The 15,202-nt window shown below is 43.2% G+C and overlaps 1 protein-coding gene across 1 annotated transcript in view; it reads right to left on the bottom strand.

Annotated features, from left to right (window-relative positions):
• Eif4e (eukaryotic translation initiation factor 4E) overlaps positions 1 to 11,728 on the bottom strand; it is a 31,714-nt gene extending 19,986 nt beyond the window's left edge. Inside the window, exon 1 of the mRNA XM_021195761.2 lies at positions 11,536 to 11,728. Coding sequence (XP_021051420.1) covers positions 11,536 to 11,553 — 18 coding nt within the window. The 5' untranslated portion in view covers positions 11,554 to 11,728. The remainder of the gene's footprint in view (positions 1 to 11,535) is intronic.
• Between the last annotated feature and the right edge of the window lie 3,474 nt (positions 11,729 to 15,202).

Here is a 15,202-nt window from a genome sequence, read left to right as displayed (position 1 = left end):
AGAAGCTGACCACAGAATGGCTTCCACTTTCTCAAAATACCAAACTACAGGTATACTACTGCTTAGTTATCAAGGTCTCAAAAGCCATTTCCTTCCGAACACATATTTATTCACTTACTCTGACATTTTCACCCCATTGCCCTCTCTTATCTCCCACTCCCAATGAGTAAGCTGTTCTTCCCAAAATCCCTATTTTCTAATATTTTGTGACACACTGAGTTTAATTAGAACTGTCTGCATGATCATGGAGGATGGGTGAGGTTATTTGCTGGAACACGGGGAATCTCGGTGGCTATACCACTAAGATGACCCCCACTCCCACCAGTTAATATACCCCCCCTTAAAAAGAAAAAGGAGATGCTGAGCTAAAAAAGTGAGACAAGAAACCAAACAGGAAGAAGACAGACAGACAGACTGGTGCAACTCACGTTAAGTCAGAACCAGGAACAGCGCATTAGATGAAATAAAGCAGCGTGTAATTGAGGTGAAAGTAGCAAACCATGTGATATAATGCCAGTGTGCCCATTATAATGTGACCTTACCTAATAAACACAAGCAAACACCAGTTCGAGTACTAGCCCCAGCATCTGTATGGCCCTAGGTTTGGATAATAGTGGTGTAAAATATAAATATAAAACTGAAACACACAACTGTTGTGGCCTGCCTGGCCCAGATCTTAATTTCTACATCACTCATTTTGACTGCATCAATGGAGCTGTTTTCTTTCTGCCCCGCTGGCCTGTACATTTAGACCAAAACAACCTGGCTTTAATTAACCTTAAAACAAGGTAAGAGTGGCCCATTCCTACAGACTGACTACTCTCTATTACTGAAGACTCTTTGCCTGGCCCATAAGACAGACCAGTCAGATAACAGAAGAGTCCATCTAGAATATGAAGCCACACTAGCCCAAAATTATACTCAAATTCTTTTTTTTTTTCCTTCAGAACTTCCACCCAAAAATGGCAACAGTATCTTTTCCTTGTACACCATGTAGTTTTTCAGGGTTTTGGTTTTTAGCCCCAGAGCTAAACAACTAAATCAGGCCTGGTTTACAGGCCTGTAATTCCAGAAACTAAAAAATGTCAAGTTTAAGGCCTGCCTAGGTTAGAGTGAGTTCAAGGCCAGACTGAGGTATCACACACCGTTTCAAAATAAAAATCAGAACTTAGTGGTAGACCACTTGCCTACTCAACAAGTACCCTAGACTCAATTCCATTTTATTAGTATTAATAAAAGCAGAAAGATATGTAGTATAGAGTTTACTATATAAAAAAAAACCAACTAAGGGACTGGGCAGTGGTAGCATATACCTTTCTTAAAAAAGAATTATTTGGGCTGGTGAGATGGCTCGGTGGGTAAGAGCACCCGACCGCTCTTCCGAAGGTCCGGAGTTCAAATCCCAGCAACCATCTAAAAGAATTACTTATTTTATGTGAGTACACTGTAGCTATCTTCAGACACACCAGAAGAGGGTATCAGATCACATTACAGATGGTTGTGAGTCACCATGTGGTTGCTGGGAATTGAACTCATGATCTTTGGAAGAGCAGTCAGTGCTCTTAACCACTGAGCCATCTTTCCAGTGGTAGCATATACCTTTAATACCAGAACATAGAAGGCAGAAGCAGGCAGATCTCTAAGTTGAGGCCTGCCTGGGCTACAAAGTGAATTCCTGAACAGCCAGGATCTTGAAACCCCTTACCCCAAAGGGAAGAGGAATAAAATAGGGAGACAATGCCTAAAATAGATCTTATTTCAACAAGTAAAACCTCCAGTGACAGGAATGGATTACATCTTGTTGAGCTATTGGCCAAAGGGATGCCAAAGGGATTCTAAAGACACCCAACCCCCACCCCCAAATATCACAGGCTACTGCCAAGGCTCTCCTTGGTTGCTCTCCACAACTGATTGCTCTATTGCTGAAGACAGCACTTGGAAGTCACTGAACACAAAAGTCCAGCAGGTGCCTAACTAAAAGCCTCACCCCAACTGACCGGCATCAGGGTACGGGAAGGTACGCTGCATGCTATCAAGAGATCAGTACCTCAACTCAACCTATATCAGAGAAGCTTCTTGCAGAAGATGGGAATTAACAGAGACCCACACTGGACATTTGCAGAATCCTGAATGGGATTTCTTCATTAAATCCTTCCTTCATTAAGGACTCAGGGATCTATGTGGAAGAGGCAGAAAGACTGTAAGAGCCAGAGGTGAAGAGTGTCTTCAGCAGGATTGACACACATATGAACCCGAAAAGACTGTGGCGGCAAGTACTAGGCCTGCTCAGGTTGAAGCTAGACAGGAGGGTGCCCCCAGCACTAAGATGGAGAAGCAGACATTGGCTCCTACTACTAACGAAGAAGCTATCTGCAATCGATACTGGTTGGCAATGGGAAATTCCATTTTCTCCAAATAAATGTCAAGGATGGATGAAGAATACACACACACACACACACACACACACACACACACACACACACACACACACACACGCATGCGCTCCAGGGCAGGCCCCACACCCAGGAGTAAGTGGCCAACACAAAAACAAAGTCAGTGGTATTTTCATAAATTTTTGTTTTGTTGTGCTTTGGGCATTTTTTTGTTTTATAGGTCAGTCTTCTGCTTGTTTTGATTTTCATTTTAATAGGAGTTTTTGAAAGAGGAAAGATATGTAGTGTAGGCAGGGAAGTAGAGAAAATCTGCGAGGAGTCAGAAGAGGGAAAAACATGATCAAAACATTGTATAAAGATTCGTAATTAAAAATAATTAAAACTCTGCAGCAAGAGAAAAGAAGAACCATTGTCACTAGTCAAGATAGTAGGGAGACAAAAAGTAAGACTATGAGGTTAGAGAAATGGCTCAGGAGTCAAGAGCGGTTGCTACTACTCTTCCAGAAGATCTGGGTTCAATTCTCGGCACACACATGGTGACTCACAACCTGACCTGTAAGTCCAGCTACAGGGGATCCGATGCCTTCCTTTATCTGGCCTCCTCTGGCACCCACACGCATATACACAAACATACATATAAATAAATAATAAAATACACGAAGGCCTTTCTTTAAAAAGTGTTAGAATGACAGTAGATTAAAAATAATTTCCTGGGCTGGTGAGATGGCTCAGCGAGTAAGAGCACCCGACTGTTCTTCCAAAGGTCCTGAATTCAAATCCCAGCAACCACATGGTGGCTCATGACCATCCGTAACGAGATCTGACTCCCTCTTCTGGAGTGTCTGAAGACAGCTACAGTGTACTTACATATAATAAATAAATAAATAAATAATAAAAAATCTTTAAAAAAAAATAATTCCCTTAGTGATAGGCACTTATACAAATTCCATTTATATGTTTGTGCGCGTGCTCACTCACACTCACACACACACACACACACACACACACACACACACACACACACACGTGTATGGTGCCTGTGGAGGGCAGGTGTTGTATACCCCAGAAGTGTTGTGAGCTGCCATGCTTGGAACCACACCCAGGCCCTCTGAAATGCTCTTAAGCTCTGAGCTGCCTCTCCAGCCCTTCATCTCCATGTGCAGCGTTAACTTTTTAAAGGAGAGCTGAATGATTTAGGTTAACAACCAACTATCATATAGTTCACTTAACCAGCACCATTTTAACTTTTCAATCTGATGTTAAAACATGTACTTTACATAAAACCTCATATATTCATCACAGCAACAATTGAAATCCTAAGTAGTTGTATATCCCTGTACAAAATCTGGATTTTTAAACTGCCCATTTGGTTTAAAAGAGAAGAAAAATAAATAAACTCAGGGAACAACATCATGTCCATACAACACTAAATGATAATCTTGCACAGACGTTTAATCTCAGCACTCAAGAGGCAAAGGCGGGCGGATCTCTTGTGTTCTGGGTCAGTCAGAGCTCTGGGTCTGTTACCTTGTCTCAGGAACAGGAATAAGGCCTGGACTTAGGGTGCACAGCTTTAATCAGAGCATTTAGGAAGCAGACAGGTGGATCTCTGAGATGGAGATCAACCTGGTCTCTACAGCATGAGTTCTAGGGCAGCCAGGGCTCTAAAGAGAAATCCTGTCTTGGAAAAATACTAAAACCAAAACCACAACAAGAATGTGGGTGTGGTGGGGGGTGCTTGTAGAGAGATGTCGTAGTACTTGTTGCTCTTATAGAGGACCAAGTTCCCAGCACCCACACGGTCGCACACAACCATCCCTAACCCTATTAGAGATTCTAGCACCTTCTGACCTCCATAGGCACCCACACGCACATAGCATTCATTCTGACACATGCACAAGGTATAAAGAAAATAAAAATCAAAGTAATAATGATACAAAGGACAGCACTTAGGCTGTGGCAGTTAATGTATTTAATGTTTCACATTAACTCAATCTTAACATACGTCAGTATAATTGGATTTTTCCCCTGTACTCCTAGGCATTTTACAGCAACTTATACATCCAAATAATTGGATTTTTTTTCTGTATCTATGTGCATTTTATATAATGCATTTAAAAATATTGAGTTGGATTATATCCATACCAATGAAAAAAGAAAAAAAAATCTAGAGAATATGACCACAGGCTTCATCAGAAGGCTAAAGGAATTTATTTGAATTTTGGACCATGAACATGGATTAGTAATTTAAGAAAAAGTATAAAAGCAAAATAAAAGCTAAATACCATTACAGAGTTCACAAGCCAAAATGATAAAAATAAACTATAGAAAGTTTAAAGAATAAACTAAAAAAATAAACTATAGAAGTTCAAAAGAAAAATATATACTTTTGTATATCTGTCTGTATTTGCTATATGCATTAACTGCATTACATGTGCATGTAATTCATAACCTTACCATTCAAACTATATGGTAGAAACTTCACAGGAATGATTTTATATTAACATATTCATGTTTAATTAGGACCTAAACATCAATTTTATCCTGAATACACAAGTTTTGATGAAAAGTAGGTTAGACACTTTAATTTTGGCTAAATTTTGGTATAGTTTTAATTCCCCCTTAACAGCATATCAATAAAGCTTGAGAATTTGCTTCGGTGTGAGTCCTAACTCAATTAGCACCTATACCACCTTAGTGAGGTAAAATTTACAAAAATGTCCAATTCCTTACCTACAAACCTATCTATTAAAACATGGAGAAAAATATGTACTTTTTACCTTCTATTAAGGATCAGATATTCCTGCCTTCTGTGACACTTGAAATGAACAGAACAGACATTACAGTGGAAAGCTACTGTCCCTAAGAATTCATATGGCAATACTAGTACATTGACAAGGCATTAAAATCTTCCACTGTAAAAGCAAGGAAAGAGCATTATAGCTAATTTCTACTAAGTACGTTGCAATAACAAGCTTAAATAAATATTAATATGCACTACGGCTGAAACTTTCCCAAATATAACTGTTTCACCCTAGCAAACGTCTCACTAAAGTTGCTTAGTTTATAGTAAGTAAATTGCAGTTTGAAGAGTTATTTTCTTTTTTACAATTCACTGAAATTGGTTCCACTAGTAAAATATCCTATGAGGCAAACAAGAAGTCAGAACGGAAGCAGTGACTTGCTGTCTTTTAAAATCTACCTACAAAACTCTAGACCAAGTACTAAAACATGCCTATTACACAAGGAGCTCTCTATATCTGTGGGTTTGTTATCAACAAATTCAACACACCTAAAACTGAAGATATTGAAGGTAAAGCCCATTCTAAAATTGTACATGATTTCTGTCATTATTCCCTAAATAACATAACACGTGACATATCCTTCTGCGCCATCTGTATTGTATTGGATAGTATCCCAAGTATACAGCAGAATATGCAGTTACACCACTCTGAGGCCCGAGCTGTCTCTAGCTATTTTCTTAGAATCCTATGCTTTTGTTTGATTCAACATGCTGTAAAGGTTGGCTACACAACTTTCAGTTTAGAGCTGCAGCTAAGTCCCTGTTTGTTGGTATCAAGCTCCATTTCTGAAGGTATCCTGTACCCCCAGGATATATGATGATGTGATGCTTAAGGGGACGGATAGACACACGCACACGCACACACACTCAGGAAGTGGCTGCCCTAAAGTCAAGTCATTCTGATCCCTTGGCTTCCTCATCTGTGAAATAAGAACCCAAGAACACTTCCACTTACCTTATAGAACTACATTAAATGAACATAGTACCACTGGGATGTCTGACACATACTAAATTAGCAATTAATAAAGATCTGCCTACATTAAAAATAGCTACTACAAAAGTAAACAGTCACAAACAGTAATTAACATCCCCCCCCCCCACCTTAAGTTACTTGGTTAGAACACTAAATCCATATTCCTGGAAACAGTAGTCAGGCTTGTCATGATTAGACATAAACTCATTCAATACAGTGTGACTATGCTTCCCACCAATTTCCATGAAATATATATTTTTTAAAGTATAAGTGGAAAAGCAGAGAGACACAGACACACCTTACTTCTGACTATAAGACAAAAATGATTACTTTTGAAAAAGGCGATCTTTTCTTCTCTAGACTGACTAGACTCTTTAGAAGTGATTTTTATGTTAAGGGGAGGAAAGGAGACGGTACCTGAGGCTGTGAGCACAGGCTTCTCATTGCTTACTAATAGCCAGCAACTTACAAGACAGTCGTGAATTTCTCCGCAGAAAAGATCAGTGTATGCAGAAGTGCCTATTCTGCAGAACCTTGATTGTATGAACAGTAAGTCCACACGAGTGAAAACAATCATCTATAAATATGACATTTAAAAGTCAGGATCACTTTAGGATGTTTGATTCCTACTTCTCAGGATTGAGAAGTTTCAATGTTCTCAATCACAGAGAAATTTCTTTTTTTTTTCTTTTAAAAGATTTATTTATTTATTATATGTAAGTACACTGTAGCTGTCTTCAGACACTCCAGAAGAGGGCATCAGATCTTGTTATGGATGGTTATGAGCCACCATGTGGTTGCTGAGATTTGAACTCCGGACCTTCGGAAGAGCAGTCGGGTGCTCTTACCCACTGAGCCATCTCACCAGCCCAATCACAGGGAAATTTAAATGAAACTATATAAGCCAAGCTCATTTCCACTCCTCAGCCATCTCCCGAGAAAGATGGCACAACTCACAATGTCACAGAAGAACCATCTCCAGTGTGACGGGGCATGAAAAGGAGAAAGGCCAGAACAGCTACTGCACATGCCCTTAAAGTCCAGGGTTGCTGGTGCTTCTGCTGAGCTTTCAATCCTTATTCTCCAGTGGCTCGCAGCCTTCCTAATACCTTGACCCTTTAACACAGCTCCTCACGTTGTGGTAACCCCAACCATAACATTATTTCGTTGCTACTTCATAACTGTGATTTTGCTACTGTTATGAATAATGTAAATATGTTTCCAATGGTCCTAGGTGACCTCTGTGAAAGGGTTATGTTCAACCCCCAGTTTGAGAACTGCTGTCCTAGAAATTAAGTGTTTCATGAAGGTGTTATTTACTCGGGACTTTCTATGTTCAATGTGGATTAAGTCAATCTGACTCATTTTACATGATTCTAGATAACTGTGTAAACTGTACATTTGGGTTTAATTTCTATAAGTCAAACAATCATACATTCAGAGTATAAACTGAAGTGAAATTTGGAATAAACACCCAAACAAAGTTTGGTTTATTAATAAACTAAGAAAATGGGTTCCTCACTAAAGAAAAAGAAATTGTCAAAGTTGGCTTACCAACCCATCTGCTTTCCATTGATGAGCACATTACATTTTATTCTTTTCCTGTTTTCTTTCAAAGCTTTTCCCACATGTGTATGGGCAGTGTGCCTGCATGCACAGATACGTGCAACACATGTACACCCGGTATGAGAGCTCTCCTGAAACTTGAGCTGGAATGCATGTCAGACAGCTGTGAGCTGCCATGTGCCTGCTGGGAATTGAACCTGGGTCCTCTGGAGTTGCTTTTTAACTGATAAGCCACCTCTCTAGCCCTTTTAAAGCATTTTAAGTATATATATTTACTTATTCATTTTTCTATGTGTTTGCCTGCTCTGGTGTGGACCTGGAGGTCAGAGAACAACTTTGCAAGAGGTTTCCCTCTGTTTGCACTTAAGGGTTCTAGCTCTGACTCAGATCCTCAGGCTTGGCAGCAAGCACCTTTACCCCTAAAGCCATCTCACTAAACCTTTTTTTCTTGGATGTTATTTTGCTTTGAGACAAGATCTTGATATGTAGGCCAAACTAAATTAAATATTCTGTTGCCTCCACTTCTGAGTGCTCGGATTACAGGGGTACACCACCACAGCAGGCTTCTGTGTTTTTAAGTCTTATTTTAAAAGCAAATTTCAAAGCATAAAGGAACTGGACTAGGTGATGGTGTACACCTGTAAATCCCAACACTGGGAAGACGGAAGAACTCCCACCCCCACCTCAAGTTTTTGGTTAACCAGTCTGGTCTAAATTGTAAGTTCCAAGCCAACAATGGCTACTCTAAAACCAAAAATGGAAACTACAAGAAATTATTCTATAATGAAAGTATTCTCTAATAACAAGAAAGAAAATAGAACAGCAGAAGAGTAAGCTATCTAAAAGGAAACACAAGCCTCGAGGAACAGTGGAGGACACTGTCCCGCATCCTTACAGACTGATTTTGACATTGCCACAATCCCAAGCTTAACAGGAACGCAGCCTTAGTCTACAAGTCCTGCGAAGCAATACAGTATACTGTTCCTCTTTGAACTTCAACTTCTAGTTGTAAGCCATTACTTACATAACTAAGCTCAAATAATTAAAACCATGCAGTATCAAATAGAAAATGACTATAAAAATTCCATAGACTAAAAATCTGGCCAATGCTTATAAAAGGCTGGGTATGTAGGGGAGGAAAAACCAACAACTCATGACTCTCTCTGTCAGTGTGCACAACCTTCCTAATGCTGTGACCCTTTAATGCAGGTCCTCATGTTGTGGTGGCCCCATACCATAAAAGCATTTATTGCTACTTCCTAATTTTGCTACAGTTATGAATCATAATGTAAACATGTGTGTTTTCTGATGGTCTTAGGCAGCTCTTGTTAAAGGGTCTTTAGACTCCAAAAGGGTCACACCCTACAGGGTGAGAACCAATGCCCTAAGTGTTTAAAATTAAGCACACTACCAAAACAAACACAAAAAAAGCTCACAAGCTAAATGAAAATAGCAATGACCAAATAAGATTTTTAATTTATACAAGTTTCAACTGTAATCCAAGAAGTCATCTGTTTTTTTAAAAATTACTTAAAACTGAAAAAGTACTGGTGTGGTTTAGTGGTAGAATGAAATTAGTAATGTACCAGGCCCTAAAAATCAAGCTAAAATCAAGCACCCAGCAAATCTTTTAGTTTGGAGGAAATCCTTGAGTTGGGTCTGTAGAACAGACTGCTTCTGCCTCCTGAGTGCTGGGATTAAACAAGGCCACAGCAACCACTCAACTCCAAAACGAACTCTTGCAAATATTAAGAACACTGCATGACTCCCCTATGAGCAAGGGTGTACTAACAGAAAGAGAATGAGCACCTCAAGTCACTTCGCATACTGTCCCAACTAGTTTCAATCCAAGTTTCATCCTTCACACTTTTTAGGTTTCTTTTGTCCTTAAATTTACACACACTACCCACATCAACCGGGTCATCTCTAGGAAGAGTATTTCACCTCTGACCCAGACACTGATGATGAACAAAGCACAGACCACATTTTATATAACTTTGTAATCCTAGATATCACTCTGTACCCACCCAAAACTATCAGCAACTCCTAAGTACTCAGAACAAAATCCAATGACTACATTGTGGCTTTAGCACAATCCCAGACTTAAATGGAACTGAGATGTCATAGAACACATTGCTGTTTTATTGCTTAGTTTGGTCTCTATTATTATCTGTAATATTTTCCTCTAACACTGGTAGAGAAAGGCAGAAGATTCAATCAGGAGACAGGAGAACTTGTCAAGAGTTTAAGTTACTTACATTTAAATGCTTCCCCTCTTGTTCTTACATTGATATTCTAAATTTAGTTAATTTCACCAACGACTTATGATGTGGTTTTGCAAAATGCCAGGAAAACTGATGTCAATAAAGAACAAGTAATTCATGCCTCCACTCCCAAAAAAAGTTGTCTTGAATTCTGCCAAGATAGGGCCGTTTTGCAAACATATCAAACTATTCATATTCAGTCTATCGGTGAGTTTTGAAAATATCTGGCAAAGGTGTTCTACAAAGGTTTCTGGTTGCTAGTCTATGCTGCCTTTATGCACAGCTGTGACATTCCTTAAAAAACCTGGGATGGATGGCCAGTGAGCCAGCTGCTGGCAAACCCAAACCATGACAGGGGGAAAAAAAGTCAGGACCTTCTGCCTACCGGAGTTACCGCCATGATGCTCTATGTGTGTCTTGTTTCAATTAACTTCAAAATAGCACTTTCAGAGGAAAAAGGGAAGACGTATAAGAGGGAAGCAGTATAGAGTAAGAAGGAAACATCAAATGGAAAAGCAAATGTTAAATGTTGATGAGCCCAAGTGATGGTTCGGAAAAAGCGTCTGAATCTCGATCCTCGGGACTCCAAAAGCTGTCCTCTGACCTCCACACGCAAGTCGCGGCTCGCGCCGCTGCCTCCACCACGCTTAAAATTTTTTTTTTCTTTTAACTTAAGAAAATGCAATCTTGAAAGTTCCTATTTCCAGAATAAGTATTCGTTGGCTATCTCCCAGACGATCTCGTGGCGTAAGAGCGGAAGAATCTACCCGGTTCCTCGGAGGCGTGCGCGCTGCGCCCGGAGGATGAATGAATGGAAGCCCGGCGCGTGTGAAATGCAGGTCTCCGGCCAGCCGACCCGCGGCCGCGATCTGTAGGCCTCGCTCCTCCCCCTTCCCTCCTCCATGACAGCCCAGTCCCCGGCGTGGAGGGGACCAGGACAATGTGATCCCCAGCTCGGCAGGCCCGCGTCCCCGGCGCCGGGAGGTGCGCGACACGACCTCCGAGCGTGCTCCCGGACTCAACGCCACGGCCCCCCGGCTCCCCGCGGGATGCGCTCGCCGCGCCCCGCCCGCCCAGCTCCCGCGCGCCCACCGGTGGGCTCCGCCAGCCCACCCTCCTCCGCCGCTCGGGAGTGCGGACGGCACGAGGACCCCCGGCGGCGGGGCGCGGGCGACGGCCAGGCGCCGCGGCCCCGGGCTCCCTCTCCGGCTCTTTGGGGCCGGCTCGCCGCCCCCCCGGGCCCCCGGGCCGATCCCCACGCCCGCGTCCCGAGCCGCCCTCCGCCCGCCGCCCCGCGCCGCGCCCCTCCCCCACCGCCCGGGTGCCCGGGCCCCCACACGGCGTGTGCGCTCCACGCTGCCGCCGCCAGCCTCCCGGCGCCGAGGCTGCCCGCGGAAGGTCAGGCCGGGGGAGGGACGGGGACCGGACGCGGCCGGAGGCGCCGTGCGCGCCGGGCACGCCGTCCTGCGGGAGTCCCTGGGCGGAGGAAGCCGGAGCGCGGGGAGCTCGGGGGTGGGGGCCGAAGGCAATACTCACCGGTTCCACAGTCGCCATCTTAGATCGATCTGATCGCACAACCGCTCCTGAAGGGGGGGGCGAGAGGAAAAAAATGAGATTCAAACCGGATTGGCCGGCTCCTGCCCACGTGACGGACGTGTCCGTTTGGCCCTGGCGGCGCCTGCGCAAGACTGCAGCTGCTTGGAGAACGAGAGACTTCTGGGAAGTGGAGTCTTTTTTTTTTTTTTTTTTTCTTAAGGCAAAGAAGCAAAGTTTTTTTTTTCTCCCCCCCCCAAAAAAAAGTGATCACGTGGTCGCTGGCGAGGGTGCGCGGCTCCCGGCGCCGCGGGCGCTTCCTGCAGAGTTGGGTTTTAGGCCTCTGCGGTGCAGCGGGTAGAGCTCCGGTTGCACTCACTGCGGGGCATTCCTGCTGTGCCTTCTATCGCCCAGTCCTCCCATCTTTCCTAGAAGGTTGAGAGCTGCAAGCTCAGCACACGCAAGAAGGCTTCATTTGCTTAGCTGAGAGGTCCTACGACAAGTTGCTTCTTATTTAGTTCTTCTTATCGCCTCCCACCATTTTCTCTTGGTTTCCGAAAGAGGCGGCGATGGAGAGTCGTTGATGCGGTCTGCGTTTCCCCCGTCCCCGGTCCACTAACGCGGGTGGTCCCTTGTTACCATCGCTGCCCAAGTGGGTGGGCGGGCTTGCCCACGGTACCCACTCACACGCTTGGGGAAGGGGAGTGCACGCGTCGGCTTTTCCTGTTCCCAGTCCTGAGATGAAGGCGTCAGGGGTGAATCTTGCTGGACGTGAAAGTTTGGAAGTTCTGTCCAATCGGTTCCAGTATTCTGCTTGGACGTGAACGGAAATAGCCTACGTCCAGGTGCCAGCCAGGGAAGCCACTCGGGGCTCCGCTGACTCAGCCCTGGACTGAAGGTCAGGAGTCGTTAAACCGGGTCAACTATGACTCTTGACGTTGACTCATACTCCTTAGGCGAGTGACTTAATCGCTCAGTGCCTCAACTTTTTCATTTATGAACCAAAGATGATAATACACTTACCTCACAAGGGTGTGCTGTGGTAAGGTCTGTAACCAGCTTTGAAAACGCTTCGGAATCTAGAAGCAAGCGCGTGCCTTCCTTAAGGACCAGCTCCCTCCGCCTCAGCCGCTGTTTTAACAATCTTTCTTCTTGACCCTGGGTCTCTTGTAGTGCAGGGTGGCCTTGAGTTTGAGGTGTAGGGGAGGATGGCCTTGAACTGTCGATCCTCCTGCTTCCACCTCTTCCCACAAAGTATTGGGATTACTGGCGTGTGCAGGGAGTGGGGGTGGGTGGGGAGAGCGCTTTTTTGCTGAGATAGGGATGGAACTAAGAGTTTCCTGAGCGCTAGGCAAGCACTCTAACAACTCAGCTATAACCCCAAGCCTTAAGAATGTCTTAAAATTTTCTTTTGTTTACTTTGTTACGGACACCGATGCAGTTTTAAAGGGAATGTAGCTGCTCTCAACAGAAACTTCATATTCATGAACTTATGTTCATAACAACTTCTAACAAGCAGAACTGGCATGCTACATTTTCTTCTACGTTACTGGACCATCAAGGCAGTGTTGGGTAAGGTTCCTAATGGGGAAGCCGGGATCTCATGGCTTCCACGCAGCTTAAAAATGTTAGCACCAGGAAAAGCAGTGTAAGCAGGCTATCTCGTGCCTGCCTCTCCATGGCATTGCTGTTGTCCAGAGCTGTGTCATAGCTATTATTGAGTACATAATGGATGCTTGGGTTGACTAACACATAATTGAGGCTGTGTAAGAATTCAAAGCCAGTGCCCGCTCGTGTTTTTGTTTATCAGAATGACAGAAGTGATTTAAAGGAAAGCTTCTGTTTAGTCAGCGTGAGTAGATTCTCAAAGTAGACACAGTTCTACCAACTAAAGACATAGGTGAATTTCCAATGTACAAATCTGTTACACTAACCAAAGTAATTACAATTGATCCCTTATTTTCTGTTGTCTGTAAAGTGATGTCTGGTTAATTTCTACGAGAAGACAGCATTAGGGTGCTGGGTTGTAGCTCAGTTGATAGAGTGCTCATCCGGCCTGTTTTAGAAGTCCTGTATTAGATTCCCCCGACACCACATAAGCCCAGCACACTGGAGGATCAGGAGTGTAAATTCAGTGACATGGCAAGTTCTAGGCCAGTCAAAGAAACAGGAAAATCTCTATCCAAAGAAAGGAAAAAGACAGACTAAATATCCTGTTCTGAGCTGCAGGGATACAGCAAAAACCAATCCATTAGCAAGAAAATATCCTGATAAGCCTGAAAACCACCAATATAAAATTTTTGTTTTAAATGACATTTGATTGTCTCTTTTTTTAACCTTCTTCCTCTGCTGTCAGTGAACACTCACATTTTGGGTACAGGTATAACTCAGGGGTAGGATGTTTGCCCAGTTTGCTTAAGACTCAGGATCCCATTCCTAGTACCCCTGTGCTCCCGCAAAAAGACTTGTGCTTTTACAGTATATATAGTAAGCCACATTTTTTCTTTTCTTTTTTTGGTTTTTCGAGACAGGGTTTCTCTGTGTAGCCCTGGCTGTCCTAGAACTCACTCTGTAGACCAGGCTGGCCTTGAACTCAGAAATCTGCCTGCCTCTGCCTCCCAAGTGCTAGGATTAAAGGCATGCACCACCACGCCCGGCTCGCCCCATTCTTTATAGTTTAATTTATATCTGTATATAATTTATTGACTATTTTAAACATTTCAGATGTGTTTGCCTAGTGTAAAAACTTAAGATTTCATCTTGTCAAATATATGGAGGCTAGATTTTTTATGTGTTATGTCTGCCTGTATCTAATCACTTTCATTTTGCTTTATTTATTCATTTATTTGTGGAGCCAGAGTCTGGCTATGTTGTCCAAGGTGGTCTTGAAGTCATACACTCAAAGGATCCTCCCATCCAGTCTTCCAAAGAAGCTGCAACTGAAGCCACAGGCAGCTGTGCCCAGCCTTACTACCACACCCGCGCTTGTGCAGGTGGTGGCTCACGCCTTTAGTCCCAGCACTTAGGAGGCAAAGACAGGCAGCTCTCCGTGAGTTTGAGGCCAGCCTGATCTACAAACCAAGGCTCTGTTACACAGGGAAACCTGATCTCAGAAAGCCAAAGCAAAAAGAAAAAGAGAACAAAGGCGGATTTCTGAGTTCAAGGCCAGCCTGGTCTACTAAGTGAGTTCCAGGACAGCCAGGGCTATACAGAGAAACTCTGTCTTGAAAAACAAAACAAAACAAAACAAAAATTAAAATCAGGGTAATGGTTGAGAGATGTTATAATGCTGGCCTGTATGATGGTGTTGTCTAGATCATACACAACTACTTTGGCCCAGTGTAGTGTCGCTATAACTAGTCCTTATAATCCTGGTCTGATTGAATGTTACTAAGCTTTAATAAGCTTTAATGAAGATAGCTTCTCAATATAATACATTCCTCAGCCTGGTACGTTACCGTTCTTTATAGTTTTAACTCATGTTAAGACTTCAAATAAGAGCCAGGTAGTGGTGGCACACGCTTTTAATCCCAGCACTTGGGAGGCAGAGGCAGATGGATTTCTGAGTTCAAGGCCAGCCTGGTCTATAGAGTGAGTGCCAGGGCTATACAGAGAAACCCTGTCCCGAAAAAACAAAAAAAAAAACGAACAAGCAAACAAAAAGACTTCA

Source organism: Mus pahari, chromosome 4, assembly GCF_900095145.1.
Source record: "Mus pahari chromosome 4, PAHARI_EIJ_v1.1, whole genome shotgun sequence".
Taxonomy (NCBI): domain Eukaryota; kingdom Metazoa; phylum Chordata; class Mammalia; order Rodentia; family Muridae; genus Mus; species Mus pahari.
This window is presented reverse-complemented; position numbering and strand designations above follow the sequence as displayed.